This window comes from Eleutherodactylus coqui, chromosome 12, assembly GCF_035609145.1.
Source record: "Eleutherodactylus coqui strain aEleCoq1 chromosome 12, aEleCoq1.hap1, whole genome shotgun sequence".
NCBI classification, from domain to species: Eukaryota; Metazoa; Chordata; class Amphibia; order Anura; family Eleutherodactylidae; genus Eleutherodactylus; species Eleutherodactylus coqui.
The window spans coordinates 101,471,767-101,491,202 of NC_089848.1; the positions used below are offsets into that span (position 1 = coordinate 101,471,767).

Genomic DNA, 19,436 nt, shown 5'->3' on the forward strand with positions numbered 1-19,436 from the left:
ATGCCACAGTAATAATACTGACATTCTAGAATCCTCCATAATAGATATATACATATTATCTGTATGTGTGTAATATATATATAACATTGAGTCACATACCTTATTAGACCCACGTCAACTAATCCCTCTTCACTAACATGTACTAAAGTCAGTAATAAACTGGAAATGTATTCGCCTGTCTTAAAAGGCCCACCGCTGAACACCCTACCCTGTTGCCATAGCAACTGCATACATATAGCCGAAACAAGGCGGTAGGTCTTTTGAAGCTCACCTTTAGCCATTTTATTGAGTACCATGTCAATCAGGATATAGGTCCCACTTCTCCCTGCACCATCGCTGTGAACAACAAGAGAATTTTGTTAGCATTTCCATTGTGAAAAGCAAGAGAGTCAAAGGGGGCGTCACTCCGCTATTAATTTGATTGTTAATAAAGTACGGGTGAAGTCGAACGAAAGGAGATTTAAAAGAAGGGGCGGAAACATAAAGCATAAAATACAAAAAAGCCCCCAAAAGCCTTTAATCAACACAAGCTGTTCGCTTGGGATTAACTATTGTTGCATATAGCTCGCTTCTGTAACAAAAAAAAGAAAGAAAATGATGAAGAAAAAAAAGGTTCTTTACGGGAAGAATCCGCTAACGATGTAAATAAATAAAGAAAAGTGCGGTAAAATGCTATTAAGACAGCGGAGGGGTTTCTATAGGAATTAAGTCCTTTCAGTTGTGAAGTGAGGCATGGTGCTCCGTGTACAGTACACGCACTCTGGGGGGGAAATGCAAGCTACATACGGAATAATACAGAGTTTGACATAAAATTAGAAAAATAGGCAAAGCCGAATTCTTAAAAGAAGTAACCAGTTGGCTAATTGTAGGAAATTATACGGTAGTTGAGCTGGCTCTTGAGTTTTAGGCTCCATTCATATCTACGTTCGGGGTTTCTGTTCTTCTTACCCGTCATAGGGACAGAAAAATGGGAATGAATGTTTCAGTTTAATTTGCCGTTGATTTCATTAGAGTTTTTAATGTATCTCAGTTCATGTCCGTTCCTTCGAGTTTCTATTTTTTTTTAACTGAAACATTTTTTCCATTAAAAAGCAGAAACCTGATAGATAGTCGCCTTCCGTTTTCTTAAATTTTACATTGATGTCAGAAGAGAATGTATGCAAATGGGAAGCCTTCCCTTTGTATCTGTTATTTGTTTAATGGATCTCTCTTTTTTTTCTGCGCATGCTCCGAAAGGAAATTTAAAAAAAAGGACCTGCACTGAAAATAGATTTATTAAACTGATACAAACTGAGGCTGATTTTGGGATGGATGCTTCAAACTTATCCACCAAAAAAGGGGAAACCTTAGTTCAGCTTGGCACTCGTTCTTACATTTGTTTGTGGGATTGTAGATGGATCCATTGACAATGGAAACCAGAATGCTATTGTGAAGAGAACCTAATTTAAAGATATTTTTGTACAGCATTATGTAAAAGACACAAAATAATAATATAGTAGCTATAAGAATTCTGTATGCTACTATAGCATTAAAAGGTCACGTCTTGAGATGAGCAAGCGTGCTCGTTTAGAGCAATTACTCGATCGAGCATCGCTTTTTTCGAGTAACTGCCTAATTGGGCGAAAAGATTCGGGGGGCGCTGAGGGTGAGGAATTGCAGTGGGGAGTGGGGGGGAAAGAGAGAGAGAGGTCCCCCCTGTTCCCCCCTGCTACCCCCCGCTCCACCCAGCCGCCCCCCGGCACCCCCCGAATCTTTTCGTCCGAGTAGGCAGTTACTTGAAAAAAGCGATGCTTGATCAAGTAATTGTCCTAAGCGAGCATGTTTGCTCATCTCTAGTCATGTCCTATAAGCACCATAAATCAATTTATCAACAAGTCTGGCGGAGTATTTCTGATACTTACCTGGCTCCCTGTTCTCTCGCTATCACCCCTGGAAAGTGGGTCTTGGTCTGTGAGTGTGACCCTTTTCTTCATTCAGTGGCGATCACTCTCATACACATACTGACTAAAGAAATGAGTGACGCGACTAAGCGCTCTTTTCCAGGGGTGACAGTGAGTGAAATTGGGAAAGTATAGCCCGTATCCCACATTTCCTGTCCTATAAGCACCAAAACTTACTTTATGGTGCTTATCAGACTTGACAGGTTACGTTTAAAGAAACCCTCCGATCCCAAGTCAAAATTTGGGACCAGTGGAAGGGAGTTATATTACCTAAGTGCTGTTTTCTTCCTGGTTTAGCCTCTGATCTACCTGTTTCTGGGACTCTTCTTTATACATCAAAGATAGGTTCAGCAATTTTTTCACTATCCATTGCACATTGAGAACTGGTGGTGCATCGCTAGTCTATGACATTACACACTGCTCTGATTGGCCAATTAGGAAGCATCATGCACTGTCTGACTACCTATATACACTGTGTATCTATTAGTGACAGAAGCGCCACGGCCATGTTGAACATATATGAGGGATCTCAGAAACAGGTGGATTGGTGGAAGAACTGAGAAAAGGATGGCACCAAGTAATATAACTCCTTTCCTTATGGTCCCTGGATAAATTTTGTCCTGGGACTGGAGAATCACTTTAAATATATTAGGACTTTTATGAAATTGCACTTGTCTTGTTAACAGAATATTGACCTAAGGACCTTGACCATATTATGATAAGTACAACCTTCAAGTTGTACAAAAGGTGTAATATGGTCCAGCAGAAATCTACGGAGCCCTACTTCCCCTCCGTATGCCTCTGACTTCATACAAGGGAATACGGAGGTCTTGTATCATGGTCTATTGCATGTCGAATTACATTACCTTTCCGAAATAAAGTGCTATATGGAGGCAACATTGGACAGGACATCAAGTGCCTAGCGGTTCGGTAGTAGAGCTGTAGGATGTACAGCTGTAGCAATCGTTAACACAACTAGTGCATCATGATATCTCAATTTACAGCATTGTAGTACACGTAGGATAGGGAAAACTTGCTGATCAGGGGAAGTCACACTGCTGGAACCCCTACCAAAGTTGAGAGCAGAGAACCCGTGTCGCCCCCTGTCTGTCCTTTGGGGGGTTGCTTCTTCCCCCGAAGTGACGTCAGACTGAAAAAAGTGCTGATTGAGCATGTATGGTTGGCGCTCCGATCATTTACCAAATACCTAAGAGCTTGCTGCTCGGCTATCTCTGCAGTCCCATTGAAAGTGAATGGAACATCAGTGCTCTTGTGCAACCAGCGCTCCATTCAGTCTTCTCACTGCGCGGGGGGGGGGGGGGGGGGGTGTTTGGGATGCAGTAAGCCTGCAGTGAGGGGGCCGGGTAACATGAGACCCTTGTTATCTGTATAGGTAAAGGGCTCAGCCTTGAGATCCCCACCGATCAGCAAGTGAACCCCTAACCCATAGATAGGGGATAACTTGTTATTCTGCTACAACACCTTTAAGCTGTAAAGCATTAAATGTCAAGTTAACATTTGCTACATCTGTAGTATGTGCCTCCATACAAGCTCCAATCTAAATGAAAGCTCGAGCACCTCAGAGGGCAATACTTACCTGCAGTGAACTATTACAGGACAGGAACGCCCCTTGTAACACTTGTTAACTTTCCTATAATAAAGAAGACAAAACTTATTAGCCCTTGTAATGTCTATTCACAACTATTTCAATACATAGCCAATAATGCCTGTAGAACACAAAAGGCGGTGGTGACAAATACGAAAAACCTAAACTGAATTAATAGAATTCTAACAAATTTATCTTGTAAAAAATAAAAATTGTAAAAACTATTGTTTGCAAAACAAAAAAAAAAGTCAATTGAAAACTGTTTAAAAGCATCTTAATTTACAGAATAAATGGAAACGAGTGGATTACAGCGACACAAGGCCGTTCTTTTATCTTCATGCATTGAAGCAGATGTGCAGGAGAACAGTCTACACACTTTTGTTAGATTTCCATAGAAAGTTATACATTTCAGTTATACATTTAGACTCCTTCATTATCATATGCGATGACATACGGTAAATTGTATATACGCTCATTTAGATACTTTTTGCTACATGTAACAAATACTTTGTACTTTCATTGCGTATGATCTCATACTTTTTGGGTGAATTTTTAATACATTGTTGTTCTTTATGTGGTAAAATCTTCACCCCTTAACAGCCAAGATCAGCGGGACAAAGGAAATAATAAGGAAACAATAGTAACAGTTGCATGAAAAAACTTTATAGACAAAAATGTAAATCGAATACTCTAACCAAAAATCCAAAAATGCATGTGGAGTGGGTGCGGGAAAGAGAAAGACTGAATTTCTTACCCCTGTCTTCTTTCTTGTAGCCTAAACAGCAGCACATACATATGGAAATTTATCCGCCTACCTCATGTTTGGACAGGTGATGGAAAGAGCAGCGGTGTGACGGCTCATTCACGAAGGCGTAAATACGTAGTGTATTATGCGTGTATTTTTTACACATGTAATATGCAGTGAAGAAAGCCCATTCATTTCTATTGATTCATTCACAGGTATGTACTTCCAAAGTGTATTTCGGTCGAACACAGCCAGTCCTATTTTGGCATGCATTACGCACCCAAATAGACCATACTAATTGTCAATTGAAATCGATGAGAGCTTGCTTACGTTTTTTTTTTACATGTGCAATACGCAAGGAATATGCATATTTCAGTCATGTGAATACGCCGTATATTTATGGGACCGAAATGCGCACAGTGGATGAGCCCTAAATACAATGGATGCTGGAGATGTGGTCAAACCCAGGCTCTGCAGGCACATTTGCACTGCGCATTTGCGTGATGAGCGTTGCATTTTTGCGTGTGCCTGTACGAGTTTTACTGTATTTTTCACGCGTGCAAAAAAAGCACACAACCATACTCTTATTGATTGCAATGGACAATTAAGTGTAACTAGTTCAATATGTGCTATTTTCGTGCGTAAATATACACAAAAATAGAGCATGCTGGATATTGTGTGAACCAAATGCATATGCAAAATACGCTCCTGTGAACAAACCCTACGATAGTACTTTGAATGAGCCCTTATTGTTCGGGGGGCATGTTACAGATTTTGCCTTGGGGTCTAGCAGCTTCAAGTTATGCCTCTGGCAAAGACTTAATTAAAGACCAACCCTATAAACGGATGCTTAGCTCTTCCCCCCTCCCTGTGTATTTATTTAAAGACCACATCAGACACAAATGTTCACCACACAGAAAACTTTATTGGGGGGGTGGGGGATGTAAGTATGTGCTGCTGTTTGGACTAGAGAAAAGAGGAATAGCATAGGAAATTCAGTTTTTCCTGGATGTCCTGCACAGCAGCACATACATATCGGGATGTAGCACGATGCTATAAAGCTATCCACTATCTCGAGAAAGGGGATACAAAGGTCCTCTACATGAATGGATCAGTGGTTGAGTATGTGCACTGCTGCTCTATCCATTTCAATGGGTCTGTAAGAGATACCCAAGTTGGCTTCACTATTTCTAGCGGTTTGCTTGTCTATCTTTGACAGTCCATTGGAATGAGTAGAGCGATGGTGCGCATGCTTGATCACCACTCCATTCATTTTATTGGTTCAAGTGCTTAGTATTCTCCAACACTCCCATTTAAATGAATGGAGTGGTTACACGCATGCATGACCGCCGCTCCATTGTGCACCTTCAGGACCCCATTCTTGGAATTGGTGGAAATCCCTGTGGTTGCACCCATAAAGTTATCCTGTAAAGAAATCCCCATATATATGTGCTTCTGTGTAGGACGTTCAGGAAAAAAAGAATTGAAAAATGGAAAGGCCTAGGTAGAATATGACAAGTTGTGAAGGCAGACATCAAACAACTAAAGGGGAAAATGGGTCAAAAATGAAAAGGTGGGGAAAGGTTTTTAAAGATTGCAGAATTGGGAAGCAGAATGTAAATGTATTATGATATATATACAGTATATCATGTATTTCTTATTTACATTTAACATTTATTTAGCTTTTCGAACTCTGTTGCAGCGAAAATATAAATTGCTGCATAATAAACTGAGAGAGTGTTGGAAAAAAATTCTAAAAAAAAAAACATTAAAAACTACTTAGATCAAAAGTCATAATAAATTTATCAAAAAGGGTCATTTTAAAGCCGAATATTGTTTGACAACCTAAATCTTTAACTCATTTTGAAGGAGTTAATCAGTCCGCAATCTCTCTAAAAAAAAAAAATATCCGTAGGGTTTTTTTTAAGTTATCTCCCACAAATCAGCTTCCCAGACTCTTTCTATTTTGTGTGTGAGGCAACTGTGGAAATACTAATTTGGCAGCTACAAGAAATAATGGTTTGTGTCTGGTGAATTGCTGAGAAGCCCGGTCTAAGCTCACACAAAATAAACCCGAAGATTTGGAACACAGAGATCTCGATCTTCTTTATAGTGAGGAGTAAAAAGAAAATAAAATGTGTCTGACTGCTTCATCATTGATATGACAGGACCGGACGGATGGTTGGGCGAGAAATTTAATGAGCAGTTTTATCATGATATTTTCAATACCATCCAGCAAGACAAATTCTGTAGTTATTTTATCTAATCTAAGTACGCGGACAAGCTGTGAATCGTAAATGGAATAACCGTATAGGGTATATATTAGAGAGCGCCGGGCTTCCGCCTGCAATACATAAGGAGAATTATTGACAGGGTTATCATAAATTGTAAACTAAGACGGATTTCTGTTTGTCTTAGATATGTAATAAATGCAAATCAGCTAGTAAGGGCTCATTCACATCAGCGTTCGGGGAGCAGGAAAACGCACCCATTGGCCAGAAAGTTCCATCTTATGACGAACAGCCCCCTATTGACTAGAATGGGGGTCTGTTTGATTTCCGGCCAGCAGACTAGCATTTTGCCAGAATTTCCAGGACAAAATAGTGTTACTTGCAGTGCTATTTTATTCTGTTTTCTAGCGGAAATCAGCGACAAAGGTATCGAATGGAACCTCTAAGGGCTTATTCAGATGAGCGTATATTAGCCGGGTATTCACGCCGTCCGATATACGGTGTCTCTCTTTCTGCAGGGTGAGAAGGCTGAAAGAGCCAGGAGCAGTGCGCTGAGCTCCCGCCGCCTCCCTGCCTCCTCTCCACCCCCTCTCCACCCCTCTGCACTATTTGCAATGAGAGGAGGTGGGACGGGGGTGGGGCTAAATTCTAGGGGATTAGCTCCGCTCCTATCCCGCCTCCCCTTGTTGCAAATAGTGCAGAGGGGCGTAGAGGGGGTGGAGAGTTGGCAGAGAAGGGCGGGAGCTCAGAGCACTGCTCCTGGCTCTTCCAGCCTCCTCCCTCTGCAGAGAGAGACACCATATATCGGCCGTCTGAATAAGCCCTAACACTGATTAGAATGAACCCTTAACATGTCTTTCTTGCACAAAATCAGCTGGTTGGAAATGTGAATATTTTGATACGCTTGAAAAAGTGTGTGACAAAAGGAACTGCAAAAAAAGTAATTAAATTTAAAACGGCGTTGATGCTATTGTGGTCATCGCCCAATAAAATAACTGCATTGGATCATAGAAGAGAGAGAATCAGAGACTAATATTTACACCAATGGCAATGAAAGGGGTTTCTGGAACTCAAAAGAAAATTCCATTCTCAAGAAGTAGAGTGATGCTTGAAAGTTTGTGACCCCTTTAGAATTTTCCATATTTCTGCTTAGATTTGACCTAATCAGATTTTCACACAAGTCCTAAAAGTAAATGAAGAGAACAAATTAGTAAAAAATATTAGACTTGGTCATTTATCTACTGAGGAAAATGATCCACGTGTCTGTGAGTGGCAAAAGTATGTGAACCATTAGGATTAGTAGATCATTTGAAGGTGAAATTAATCAGGTGTTTTCAATCAGTGGGATGACAATCAGGTGTGAGCGGGCGGCCTGTTTTATTTAAAGATCAAATCAAAGTCTGATCTGCACAACACGGGTTTGTATAATTGTATCATGGCACAAACAAGGGAGATTTCTGAGGACCTCACAAGGCTGGAAATGGTTATAAAGCCATCTCTAAAGAGTGTGGACTCCACCAATCCACAGTCAGACAGATTGGGGCTTATTCACCAATACTGTCTAAAAGTTAGGCAGTGCAAATTTAGACTAGATAGTCTTAAAATACACCAGTTTTATTACTGAATGCCAAAATTTGGAGCAATTTTAGGGCATGCCTCTTTTTAGACATGTTGGAAAAATATCCAAAAGTGTATAAAATTACATATTAAGGCCTTAGTCAGACGGGCGTTTTTAGCCGCGATTTGCGCATGCGCATGCGTCCGGCGATTTTATAAAACCATTGCTTTGCAATGGTATCGGACACATGAGCGCTTTTTATGCGCTCGTCCGATAAATTATAGAACAAAAAATCGCAGATCGCACCTATCTGCGATCTGCGATTCCTGTTCTCTTCTGTATATGCGCTCAATGGGGCCGGCGGCAGCAGCGCCGACCCCATTGAGAACATATAGAAGACAAATCATTCTTCTCTGCCACAGCTATAACAGCTGTGGCAGAGAAGAACGATGTTTGCCCATTGAATTCAATGGAGCCGGCAATACAGCCACTCCATTGAAAGCAATGGGCTGCCGGCGTGCGCGGGGTGAATTGTCGGGAAGGGCTTAAATATATAAGCCCTTCCCTGCAATTCATCCTAAAATGTGTTAAAATAAAAAAAAATTGTATACTCACCTTTCCGCTGCAGCCAGAGTCCAGCCGCGGCCGCTGTCAGTTCTCCTGAACTGCTTCTCGGCACTATTCAGCCGGCGGGGCTTTAAAAGCCCCGCCTGCTGAATGATCTGCCTCTGATTGGTCACAGCCCTGACCAATCAGTGGCTGGTTTCACTCACACACCCATTCATGAATTCATGAATGGGTGAGTGACTGCTGCCTCTCAGCGCTGAGCCAATCAGGGGAAGGTCTGACTCACATCCATTCATGAATCCATGAATGGGTGTGAGTGAGGCATGCCTCTGATTGGCTCAGCGCTGAGCCAATCAGGGGGCAGGTCTGACTCACACCCCCTTCACACCCACTGCAGGACGGCCGCGCGGAGCTCCGGCTGCCGGGAGAAGGTGAGTACATATATATTTTTTATTTTTACACATTTTAGGATGAATTGCAGGTAAGGGCTTATATATTTAAGCCCTTACCGACAATTCATCCCGGGCTCGCCCGTAGCGCATTGCTTTCAATGGAGCCGGCTGTATTGCCATCTCCATTGAATGCAATGCGCTGGACAGCTCCGGCCCGTTTCTAATGAAACGCGGCCAGGAGCAGATTTTCGGGCGATTTGCGGGCGACTTGCGCGCACCGGTCACACGATTTGCGGATGCGCAACCGTCATGCGATCCGCAGATCGCGCGAAAAATCGCCCGTCTGACTAAGGCCTTATGCTGTATAAATAATGCTGTAAAAAAACCCAAAAAGCACAATGGCAGATGTGTTTTTTCTCTTTGCTCTTAAAAAACATTAATAAAAGTTTTACAACACGTTATATGCAGCCAAAAAGTGGTGTCAATAAAATCTTCAGTTTGCCTCGCAATAAAACCCCTCATATGGCCATGTCAACGGAAATATAAAAAAAGTTCTGGCTTTTGAAAAGTGGAGATGAAAAATCCCCCCAAAATTGTTGTGTCCTTAAAGGGGTTTTCCGTGGAAAATACTACTGATGAACTATCCTCAGGATAGTTGATCGGCCGGGGTCCGTTACTCGGGACCCCGACTGATCAGCTGAGTGGGCGCATGCTGTCAGCGCCGCAAATACATAGAGGCCGGAGTGGAAGCAGCAGAAGTCCCCATGTCGACCTCAGTGTAGTGGCCGGTGCTTGTAATTGCAGGCATGGCCCCCATTGAAATCAACACAAGCTGTGCCTACAATTATAGGTGCTGGCTTTTATACAGAGGTCGGTAGGGAGACGTCTGCTGCTTCCGCTCCGGCCTCTGTGTATTTGTGATGCTGACAGCATGCGCCCACTCAGCTGATCAGTCGGGGTCCCGAGCGACAGACCCCAGCCAATCAACTATTGATGACCTATCCTGAGGATAGGTCATCAGTAGTATTTTCAATGGAAAGCCTCTTCAAGACCAAAATACGCCATGTCTTTAAGGGGTTCATGTTCACCTTCAGGAGGACCCTGAACAACAATGGTGTGCATGGCAGGATTGCAAGGAGCAAGCTGCTGCTCTCCATAATGAACACTGCCTGGACAGGCAAGAAGGCTATTGGAACAATGTTTCATGGATGGATGAGACCAAAATAGTGCTTTTTGGCTGAAATGAGAAGTGTTATGTTTGGAGAAAGAAAAATACTACATTAAAGCATAAAAACTTCATACCAATTGTGAAACACTGTGATGGTAGTATCATTATTTGGGCCTGTTTTGCTGCATCTGGGCCCGGGGGACTTGCCATCTCTTGTGGAACAATGACTTCTAAATTATACCTGCAAATTCTAAAGGAAATTGTCAGGACATCTGTCCGTGAGTTGAATCTCAAGAGAACGTGGCTCATGCAGCAAGACAACGACCAAAAGCACACAAGTCGTTCTACAAAAGAATGCTTAGAGAAGAATAAAAGTTACAGTTTGGAATGGCCAAGTCAAAGTCTTGACCTTAATCCTATAGAAATGTTGTGAAAGGACCTGAAGCGAGCCGTTCATGGGAGGAAAGCCACCAACATAGCAGAGTTGAAGATGTTCTGTAAGAAGAAATTGGATAAAATTCCTCCAAGCTGATGTGCAGGACAAATCAAGAATTACCGGAAACGTATCGATGCAGTTATTGCTGCACAAGGGGATCACAGCAAATACTGAAAGTAAATGTTCACATACTTTTGCCACTCATAGACAGCTGATACTGAATCATTTTCCTCATAGATGAAGGACAAAGTCTAATATTTTTGACTCATTTGTTTGATATGGTTCTCTATCTACTTGTAGGACTTGTGTGAAAATCTGATGTAGTTTTAGGTCAGATGTAAGGAGAAAATTCCAAAAATTCTGAAGTGTTCACAAACTTTCAAGCACATTGTAAGTCCTACTTGCCTCCTTATGTCGCGGTCAAGTGAGAGTGTTTTTTTTTGCACGGCTATGTGCGTAAAAAAAAAATTCACTCCTGGAATAAGCATAAAACGTGTGAACGGGCAAAGTTTCATATGTGCGGCGGATGAAACCTTGCCTTTTCACTGAAGCAGCTGCTCTATGAAGGTACCCTCATCACTGAATACTGTGACAACACTGTCATAGTGTTCAGTGATAATGGGACTCCCCACGGGGATGGAAGAATCCCCTGCCACAGCTGTGGCAGAAGAGCGCGATTCTATCCCATTTCTTTCAATGGGGCTGGCACTGCTGCCGCCCCATTGAAAGCGTTGGGATGAATGCAACCGCCACAGGGAGTTTCAGGGAAGGGCTTGAAATATAAGCCCTTCCCTGAAAAGAAGCCCTAGCTGCTTGAAAAAAATAAAAAAAATAATACATCACCTCTCCGATCCTGTCCAGCTCTGGCGTGTCTTCTTCCTGGCTCCTCTGCACTGTTCTAAAGCATTTTCTTTTGGCTGGGGATTTAAAAATCCCCGCCTTCTGAAAGCACTGCCTCTGATTAGCTGAGCACTGTGACCAATCAGAGGCAGTGCTCAGCTGTCATTCAATGATCAACTGCTAAATGAACAGCACATGACCGCTAATAGCTTCTTCTTGGTTCAGAACAGCAGGGAGTAGGACTCCCGCACCAAAATAAGTCCATTTAATGAAGCATGACTTATTTCTTTATTTTACAATATTTCATAGCCATTTTTTTTTTAGTCCCAGAAAATGCCTTTAACTATATTAGCATATTACAGAATTGTATATTTATTATATTCTAATTATGTGAATCGCTTCCTTTGTAATCAGCACAATTAAAAAGGACAAGAAGCCAAAGTGCCAAATGCCATTATCCAGCTGTAATTCGACTGGGATAAATAAGATCATAATTTTGGTACAATGGTTTACCACCAGATGAGCAGATCTGGTATGTCTGTGGGTCTTGCGAATTTTCCTTTAAAGGGGTTAGGAGGACCATTTTGCTTTTCAAAAACCTGCTCAGCCTGCTACACCAACGTAAAAGAAGACATACCTTCCCTGCTTCCCTGCTGCTCCTGTTCATCTGGTGCCTGGTCCCCTGCTGGTCTTCACATCTGGGTGAAGACCAAAGATATCCTGATACCAGGACATGTGACTCCTGCAACTAATCACTGATTGAAGTGAGCCAGTGATTCACTGCAGCAATCACAAGGTCCTGGTGACTCCCTGAACCCACAAGTGAAGACTAGCGGGGGCCAAACACTGGATATACAGGGAGAAAGCACTGTAGAAGGGGATAAACCAATAATTTGTCTATTTACCATCAGGATGAGTGGGGCCAATCATAAAATGATGGTATATCCTAGCAATCACTTTATACAATGGAAAAACACCTTTAAAGGGTTTGTCCAGGGAGGAGGAATATATACCTGGACCTGCAGTGTCGGAAACTCCACTTCCGGCCTTGTTCCAAAACCAGGTCATCTGGTATTGACTCTCTATGCCTTTTTTATCACAGGAGACTGGCTATTACTCTAATTTTAATAACTAAGGGTGGCTTTACACGAGCGTGTGTTTGTGCGTACATAGGAGCGTACATATGTGCACACTCCTGTACGCGCAAAAACATGTGTGTATGCAGGTGCGTTTTGCCTTCAATGGAGCCGCGGCAACGATCTGCCGACACCCCGTAATTGTTTTTTAGGGAAGGGCTTTAAATATAAGTCCTGCCCTGAAAAACAAGGCAAACTAGTGTAAAAATAAAAAAATAAAAAACCACATACTCACCTTCCTTCAGCTGCCGGGGCTCAGCCGCGTCCTCTCTGTGCTGTCCCTGCCTGCTGAAAGAGCTGCTTGTGATTGGCCGAGGCACTCAGCCAATCACAGGCAGCTCTCGCTGAATGAATGACAGGCGAGAGCTGCTTGTGATTGGCTGAGTGCCTCAGCCAATCACAAGCAGCTCTTTAAGCAGGCAGAGATTTTAATTCCCCGGCTGCTCAAAGAACTGTATTGCAGAGCCAGGGCAGCTAAAGGAAGGTGAGTATGTGGGGTTTTTTTTACAATAGTTTACCTTGTTTTTCATGGAAGGGCTTATATTTAAAACTCTTCGGTAAAAAAAAAAAAATTACTGGGTGCCGGCAGCTGGATCCGCTACCGCAGCTGTCATCTGTGGCAGCTGCGGTAGGAAATTTTTTATTCCCTGCAGGGATGAAGAATTCCTTTGCTGCATCTGTCACAGAAGTGACAGGTGCAGCAGGGAATTCTTTATTTCCCATGGAAATAAAGAAAACATCTGCCACATGTGGCAGATGTATTCTTCATCCCCGTATGGGGCACGGCAGTGGCGGACAGGTAAGTATGTATAAATATATATTTTCTTACACAAAAATATATTTAAAGCTCTTCCCTATAAAACAATTAAGGGGTGTCCCACAGACCATAGCCTTCAATGGAGCCGCCGGCAGTAGCCGCGGCTCCATTGAATGCAATGCGTGCACTCCCTATGGTGCATGCATGTCCTATCTTTACAGGTGCATTCCTGTAAAACACGGACATGTGAACACACCATAGCGAATGCATTGGTGATAATAAATGCGTGTTTTTGTGTGCGCATATGCATACGCTCGTGTGAAACCACCCTAAACCAGTCATATTCTATGTTTCTACATCACCTAAGACAGAGAAGGAGGCTGGCCTAATTATTAAGATGAGCGGAACAGCCAGCCCCCTGCAATGACATAATATGCACATAGAGATTCCATGCCATGGGACCCAGTGTCGTAACTGGGCTAGAAGTGGAGGTTCTGAAACCACAGATCTGATGTAAGGACTCCACCTCCCTGAATAACTTTTTTATTGAGTTCAGTATTCCCACATGCAGAATTTATTATTTTGCTGTACAAATATGTACAAGATCATGCTTTTCTATATTCTATTCTACAACTAAAGCAGATTGATAGCCAAATGCTTTTTTTTTTTAAGCAAGACCAGTGGGATCGTTCCAAACTTTATGAGATCACCAATAAGCAACAGCCAAGCAAAATGGGTGAATATATAAATACCGTATATACCGGCGTATAAGACGACTTTTGAACCCCGAAAAATCTGCTCTGCAGTCGGGGGTCGTCTTATACGCCGGTAATTCAAAAAAAAAAAAAGTGTAAAAAAAAAAAATTCATTACTCACCTGCCCCGGTGTTCTGTCGCGCTCCGGCAGGATGTCGCTCGCTCCGGCAGGCTGTCGCTCGCTCCTCGTCCCGGCGCAGCATAGCTTTCTGAATGCGGGGCTTGAAATCCCCGCTTCCAGAAAGCTAATACACACGCCGGCAGCCATGACAGCATTGAATGGCTGTGATTGGCTGAATCACACCCATTCAATGATGTCATTGAATAGTGTGATTGGCTGAAGCCACGTGCGCCTTCAGCCAATCACAGCCATTCAATGCTGTCATGGCTGCCGGCGTGTGTATTAGCTTTCTGGAAGCGGGGATTTCAAGCCCCGCATTCAGAAAGCTATGCTGCGCCGGGACGAGGAGCGAGCGACAGCCTGCCGGAGCGAGCGACATCCTGCCGGAGCGCGACAGAACACCGGGGCAGGTGAGTAATGAATTTTTTTTTTTTCTCCACTGAATACCGGCGTATAAGGTGACAGTTGGGGGGTCGTCTTATACGCCCCGTCGCCTTATACGCCGGTATATACGGTATCTTAAAACTTAACAATTACTAATATCAATTAAAAAAAGGAGTGTAAAAATGAAAGTGCTGCGGAATAAGTTGGCACTGTACAAATAAAGATTATTATTATTATATGACTCCTACCACCCATACGTAGTGAGAAGAAATGAAAGAACCAGCAGCAATCAACATAACTAATGTAAATGTTTTTACCGTTTTCCATGACAGAAATTGCACACCAACTTGTAGAATATCACCACCATATGTTGTGGTTCACAGTGCAAATGATGGAAGGAGGTCTAGAAGAAGTAGGACTGGAACCATATTTAAAATGACTATCCCTGTCAATCCCTAAGAAATTACTCTAGACCCTCCCTGAAAGAAGTGGGTCGATTGCCCCGATAAGGGCGCCCCCACAGTGACCATAATATAAGGCCCTGTTAAGGTGTTAATAATTTGGTTTTAGGTGTCCCTATTAGAGATGAGCGAACGTACTCGTTACGAGTACTTACGCACCCGAATACCGCGCTTTGCGAGTACTTCAGTACTCGCGCGCAAATATTCGGGGGGCGCCGGGGGGCGGGGAGAGGCGTGGCGGTGCGGGGGGTAGCAGCGGGGAACAGGGGGGAGCCCTCTCTCTCTCCCTCTCCCCCCCACTCCCCACTGCTACCCCCCGTGCCGCCACGGCGCCCCCCGAACTTTTTCGCCCGAGTACGGAAGTACTCGGAGTTCGCGGTATTCGGGCGAAAAAGGGGCGTGGCCGAACACGTTCGCTAATCTCTAGTCCCTATGCATTTCGTATACTGTTACGTATCAGGGAATTACTCAAAGACAAGTCTCATCAAGAGACTAACAAAAATCACTGAATTAAATACCTTATGCTATCAAGGTAATCTGCCATACTTGCAATTGGCGTTAAGACCCAGGCTATTCCACCAATTATGTGCTATAGATGCTTCATCACTGGAATTTTCCCTCCTCCCTATTTTTGTAATTGCACAATTTAGACTCATTTTTAATTCAGTGATTTTTGTTAGTCTCTTGATGAGACTAGTCTTTGCATAATCCCCGGATGAGTCAAACGTAACACTATACTAAACACATAAGGATGCCTGAGACCAAAATATTAGGACATTAACAGGGTCTCATCATATTAGTGTCACTGTGGGGTCGCCTTTATCAGGGCGATCACCCCTTTTCTTTTAGGGATGGTCTGGAGTAGTTTCTTCGGGGTTGAGAGGGACAGTCATTTTACATCTGGTCCCAGTCCTGTCTTCTAGACCTCGTTCGATCATTTGCACTATAACAATGTGGGGTGTTGAGATCCTACAAGTTGATGTGCAATCTCTGTCATCAAAAATGAAAGAAGGTTAACGTTTGTTATGTTGATTGCTGTTGGTTGTTTTATTTCTTCTCCCCATGCATTGGTGGTGAGAGTAATATATCTTACAATGTTATCAGTCTCTCCATTTCTTATTAGATATTAATAAATGTTAAGTTTTAAGATATTTACATATTTACACATTCCATTTGACTAAATGTTTTTTTACATAAAGTTTATTTGAAATCCAAAAATGCTGAAGTTGGTTGTAGACTCATCAGTAGCTCACATGGTGCAGTCAAAATCAAGTAGATGGAGAGTCCAAAGCGTCCATACATTTACAAGGCCTGCTTAAAAATAATTCTTGGTCACTAGACATTGAATATACAGTTGTCTTTGTTCTGAACTAAGTAAACCATCAACACTCAAAATTTTAAAAAATCATCTAAACCATGACACAATATTCGATAAGCACCAATATCTAAATTTGTGGCCACTTTAAGAATTTTTTTTACATAATACTATAGAAAATTAAAACTATACAAAACTTAAGCAATTCAATACATTCAGTTAAGCCTTTTGAAGGCAAAGCGTCTTTAAATCTCTCTCTTTGGCGTACCTAAAACATAAAATTTCAACATATGACAAAAATTAAATTCCAAAAATGCAAGAATACAATTTTTAAAAATAGGAACAGATAATAAATACAACATTAAAACAATCATTATTACACTACATATGTAACAATTACAGCAATGTATTAATAATATTGTCATATGTAATATAATACATGATGTACAATCACCTTAGCATTCGGCATGAACATGATTTAAGATTAATGCTTTGCCATAAATTCGAAATAATTAAGCGTTAATTGCACTGGCCTAAATAAATCTATAACCAAGCATTTCATTCTGTCAGTGCAAAAAAATGATAACCACAAGCGGGCCGTTCACCGCAGAACATGTATTATTAATGCGTATACACGAGAGAGAGAGAGAGAGAGAGAGAGAAAGGGAGAGAGAATGATTAGTGATACAAACCAAACCCTTGGTTCAATGAATGAAAAGAAACTCGTCATGCAAACCGTCAGCAAGCAAAGGTCAAAGGTCGTTAGAGGCACAGAAAAGGGGCTTCCATATTGTCCCCGCAGCAGAGTGACAGTTTCCAATGATCACTTTTGTGACTATGCAACTGGGCTCATATTACTAGCTGCAACATCACAAAAATGACACTGGCAACTGCTAATTAGCTGGCAAAATAAGAATTTAACCATTTTATAAAAAATGAGCGGTTGTTAGTAAATGCCAATGTGGGTACAGCAGAAAAAAATAAAAGGTTGATTTTTTTTTAAATTACTATTATTTTTTGTTTGTTTTTTTATCCTAAGGTGATGCAAACCATCGTAGCTCTTAAGTGTGTTTGGCTGGTTTTTCGTACAACGGTAGGGAACGGATTACTGAACTGGTCAATATTAGATCTGTTTAACCATACAAAGCAGATGCCAAGGTGACCTTTGTTGTGAGGTTTCACTTTTTTCATATTTTTTTTTTCCTTCCCATCAAGTCAACTTCGCATGACATAGATATAACACAAAACATTTACAACGATTTGTTAAGCATTTCACATTAGTAACAATCACATTGAAAATTTTGCATAAATTAAAAAAAATCAAAAACAATTAAATTGCGTAACTGAAATGAATAGAATTGATTCTGAAAATAACAAAAAGAAAATCTGTGAAATAAACAGCAATTTTTGGGCAATTCATTTAAGGCTGGCCATAGACCCTACACTTTGTAGCGGGACAACCCAATGCACTACAGATTTGGCTAATATAGGAGTACTCTGAAGGATCTCTTTTATGTTCCACATAATCTAAAAATTTGGGGGTTGCAGAAATTCAGCCTTTAGATCATGAGCGGCACATTCTGATAACTCGGTTAACAGCATTGTAGTAAATTTTAGGTATCATAATGTGTGAGATGTCAAGTTAACAGTTGGTATATCTGTACTATACCGATGTTTAGTGCTTTTATGTTACGACAGTTTTTGGGACACAAAGTATGTACAATTTAGTGATTATTTTTCAGTATCCTACTATGGTTGCTACATATAACAGCAAAGTAGAGAATGGACCACAGAAAAGTAGCCCAGCACCACACTCTTAAGAAAGGTATCTTTGTTGTCCATAACAACCAATCACAGTGCAGCTTTCATTTTACCTCTGCAATATAAGACATGAAAGCTTCGCTGCGATTGGCCGATATGGGCAACAAAGACAAATTTTCCTTTAGGCAGCTTTCATAAGAGTGTGGTGCCAGCCTACTTTTCCATGGCCCAACATGTAAAAGATAAGATACAACACCGGCTGCCCTCATTTCTGGATCATCAGTATTGACTATCTGACAGTGTTTGATAAATTGCTGGTTGTCACACGGTTGCGGTGATACAACATGTTATGTACACGATTAGCAGTCTATAAAATCAAGCCTCTCACTTCTCATTATAAACTAGACAATATGAGGACATTTATAAAAATAATGGATCTCTAGGAAAAGATCTTAAGATGACTGAAGATATCTCAATAAAATGCCTGATGTGATTTATTAGCATTTTAGATTTGGTATAACACAACCCACCGGCTCCCTGCAGCGTTGGAATAGCAAAGAGGGCCAGCACTGAACCATAAAAACCATATTAAATATAGCAAGGGCTTTGTCACGGGTGCTGGAGACTGATTACCCAGCCATTTAGTCAGCCAGAGGTTAGGGCTCATTCACAGCCTCTATCTATCTATCTATCTATCTATCTATCTATCTATCTATCTATCTATCTATCTATCTATCTATCTTTCTATCTATCTCCTATCTATCTATCTATCTATCTATCTATCTATCTATCTATCTATCTCATATCTATCTATCTATCTATCTATCTATCTATCTATCTATCTATCTATCCCTCTCATATCTATCTATCTATCTATCTTATATCTATCTATCTCTCTCATATCTATCTATCTATCTATCTATCTATCTATCTATCTATCTATCTATCTATCATCTATCTATCTATCTCATATCTATCTATCTATCTATCTCATATCTATCTATCTATCTATCTATCTATCTCATATCTATCTATCTATCTATCTATCTCATATCTATCTATCTATCTATCTATCTCTCTCATATCTATCTATCTATCTATCTATCTATCTATCTATCTATCTATCTATCTCATATCTATCTATCTATCTATCTCATCTCTATCTCATATCTATCTATCTATCTATCTATCTATCTATCTATCTAATATATATCTAACTAATATATATCTATCTCATATCTATCTAATATCTATTTATTTATC

At 41.3% G+C, this 19,436-nt stretch overlaps 1 protein-coding gene across 1 annotated transcript in view; it reads right to left on the reverse strand.

The window, feature by feature from the left end:
* Positions 1–19,436, reverse strand: part of PTPRN2 (protein tyrosine phosphatase receptor type N2) — a 1,135,353-nt gene that overhangs the window by 25,125 nt on the left and 1,090,792 nt on the right. The window contains exons 20-21 of the mRNA XM_066584551.1: positions 3,538–3,591; positions 272–336 (exon numbers count right to left, since the gene is read on the reverse strand). Of these exons, the coding sequence (XP_066440648.1) occupies positions 272–336; positions 3,538–3,591 (119 nt within the window). The remainder of the gene's footprint in view (positions 1–271; positions 337–3,537; positions 3,592–19,436) is intronic.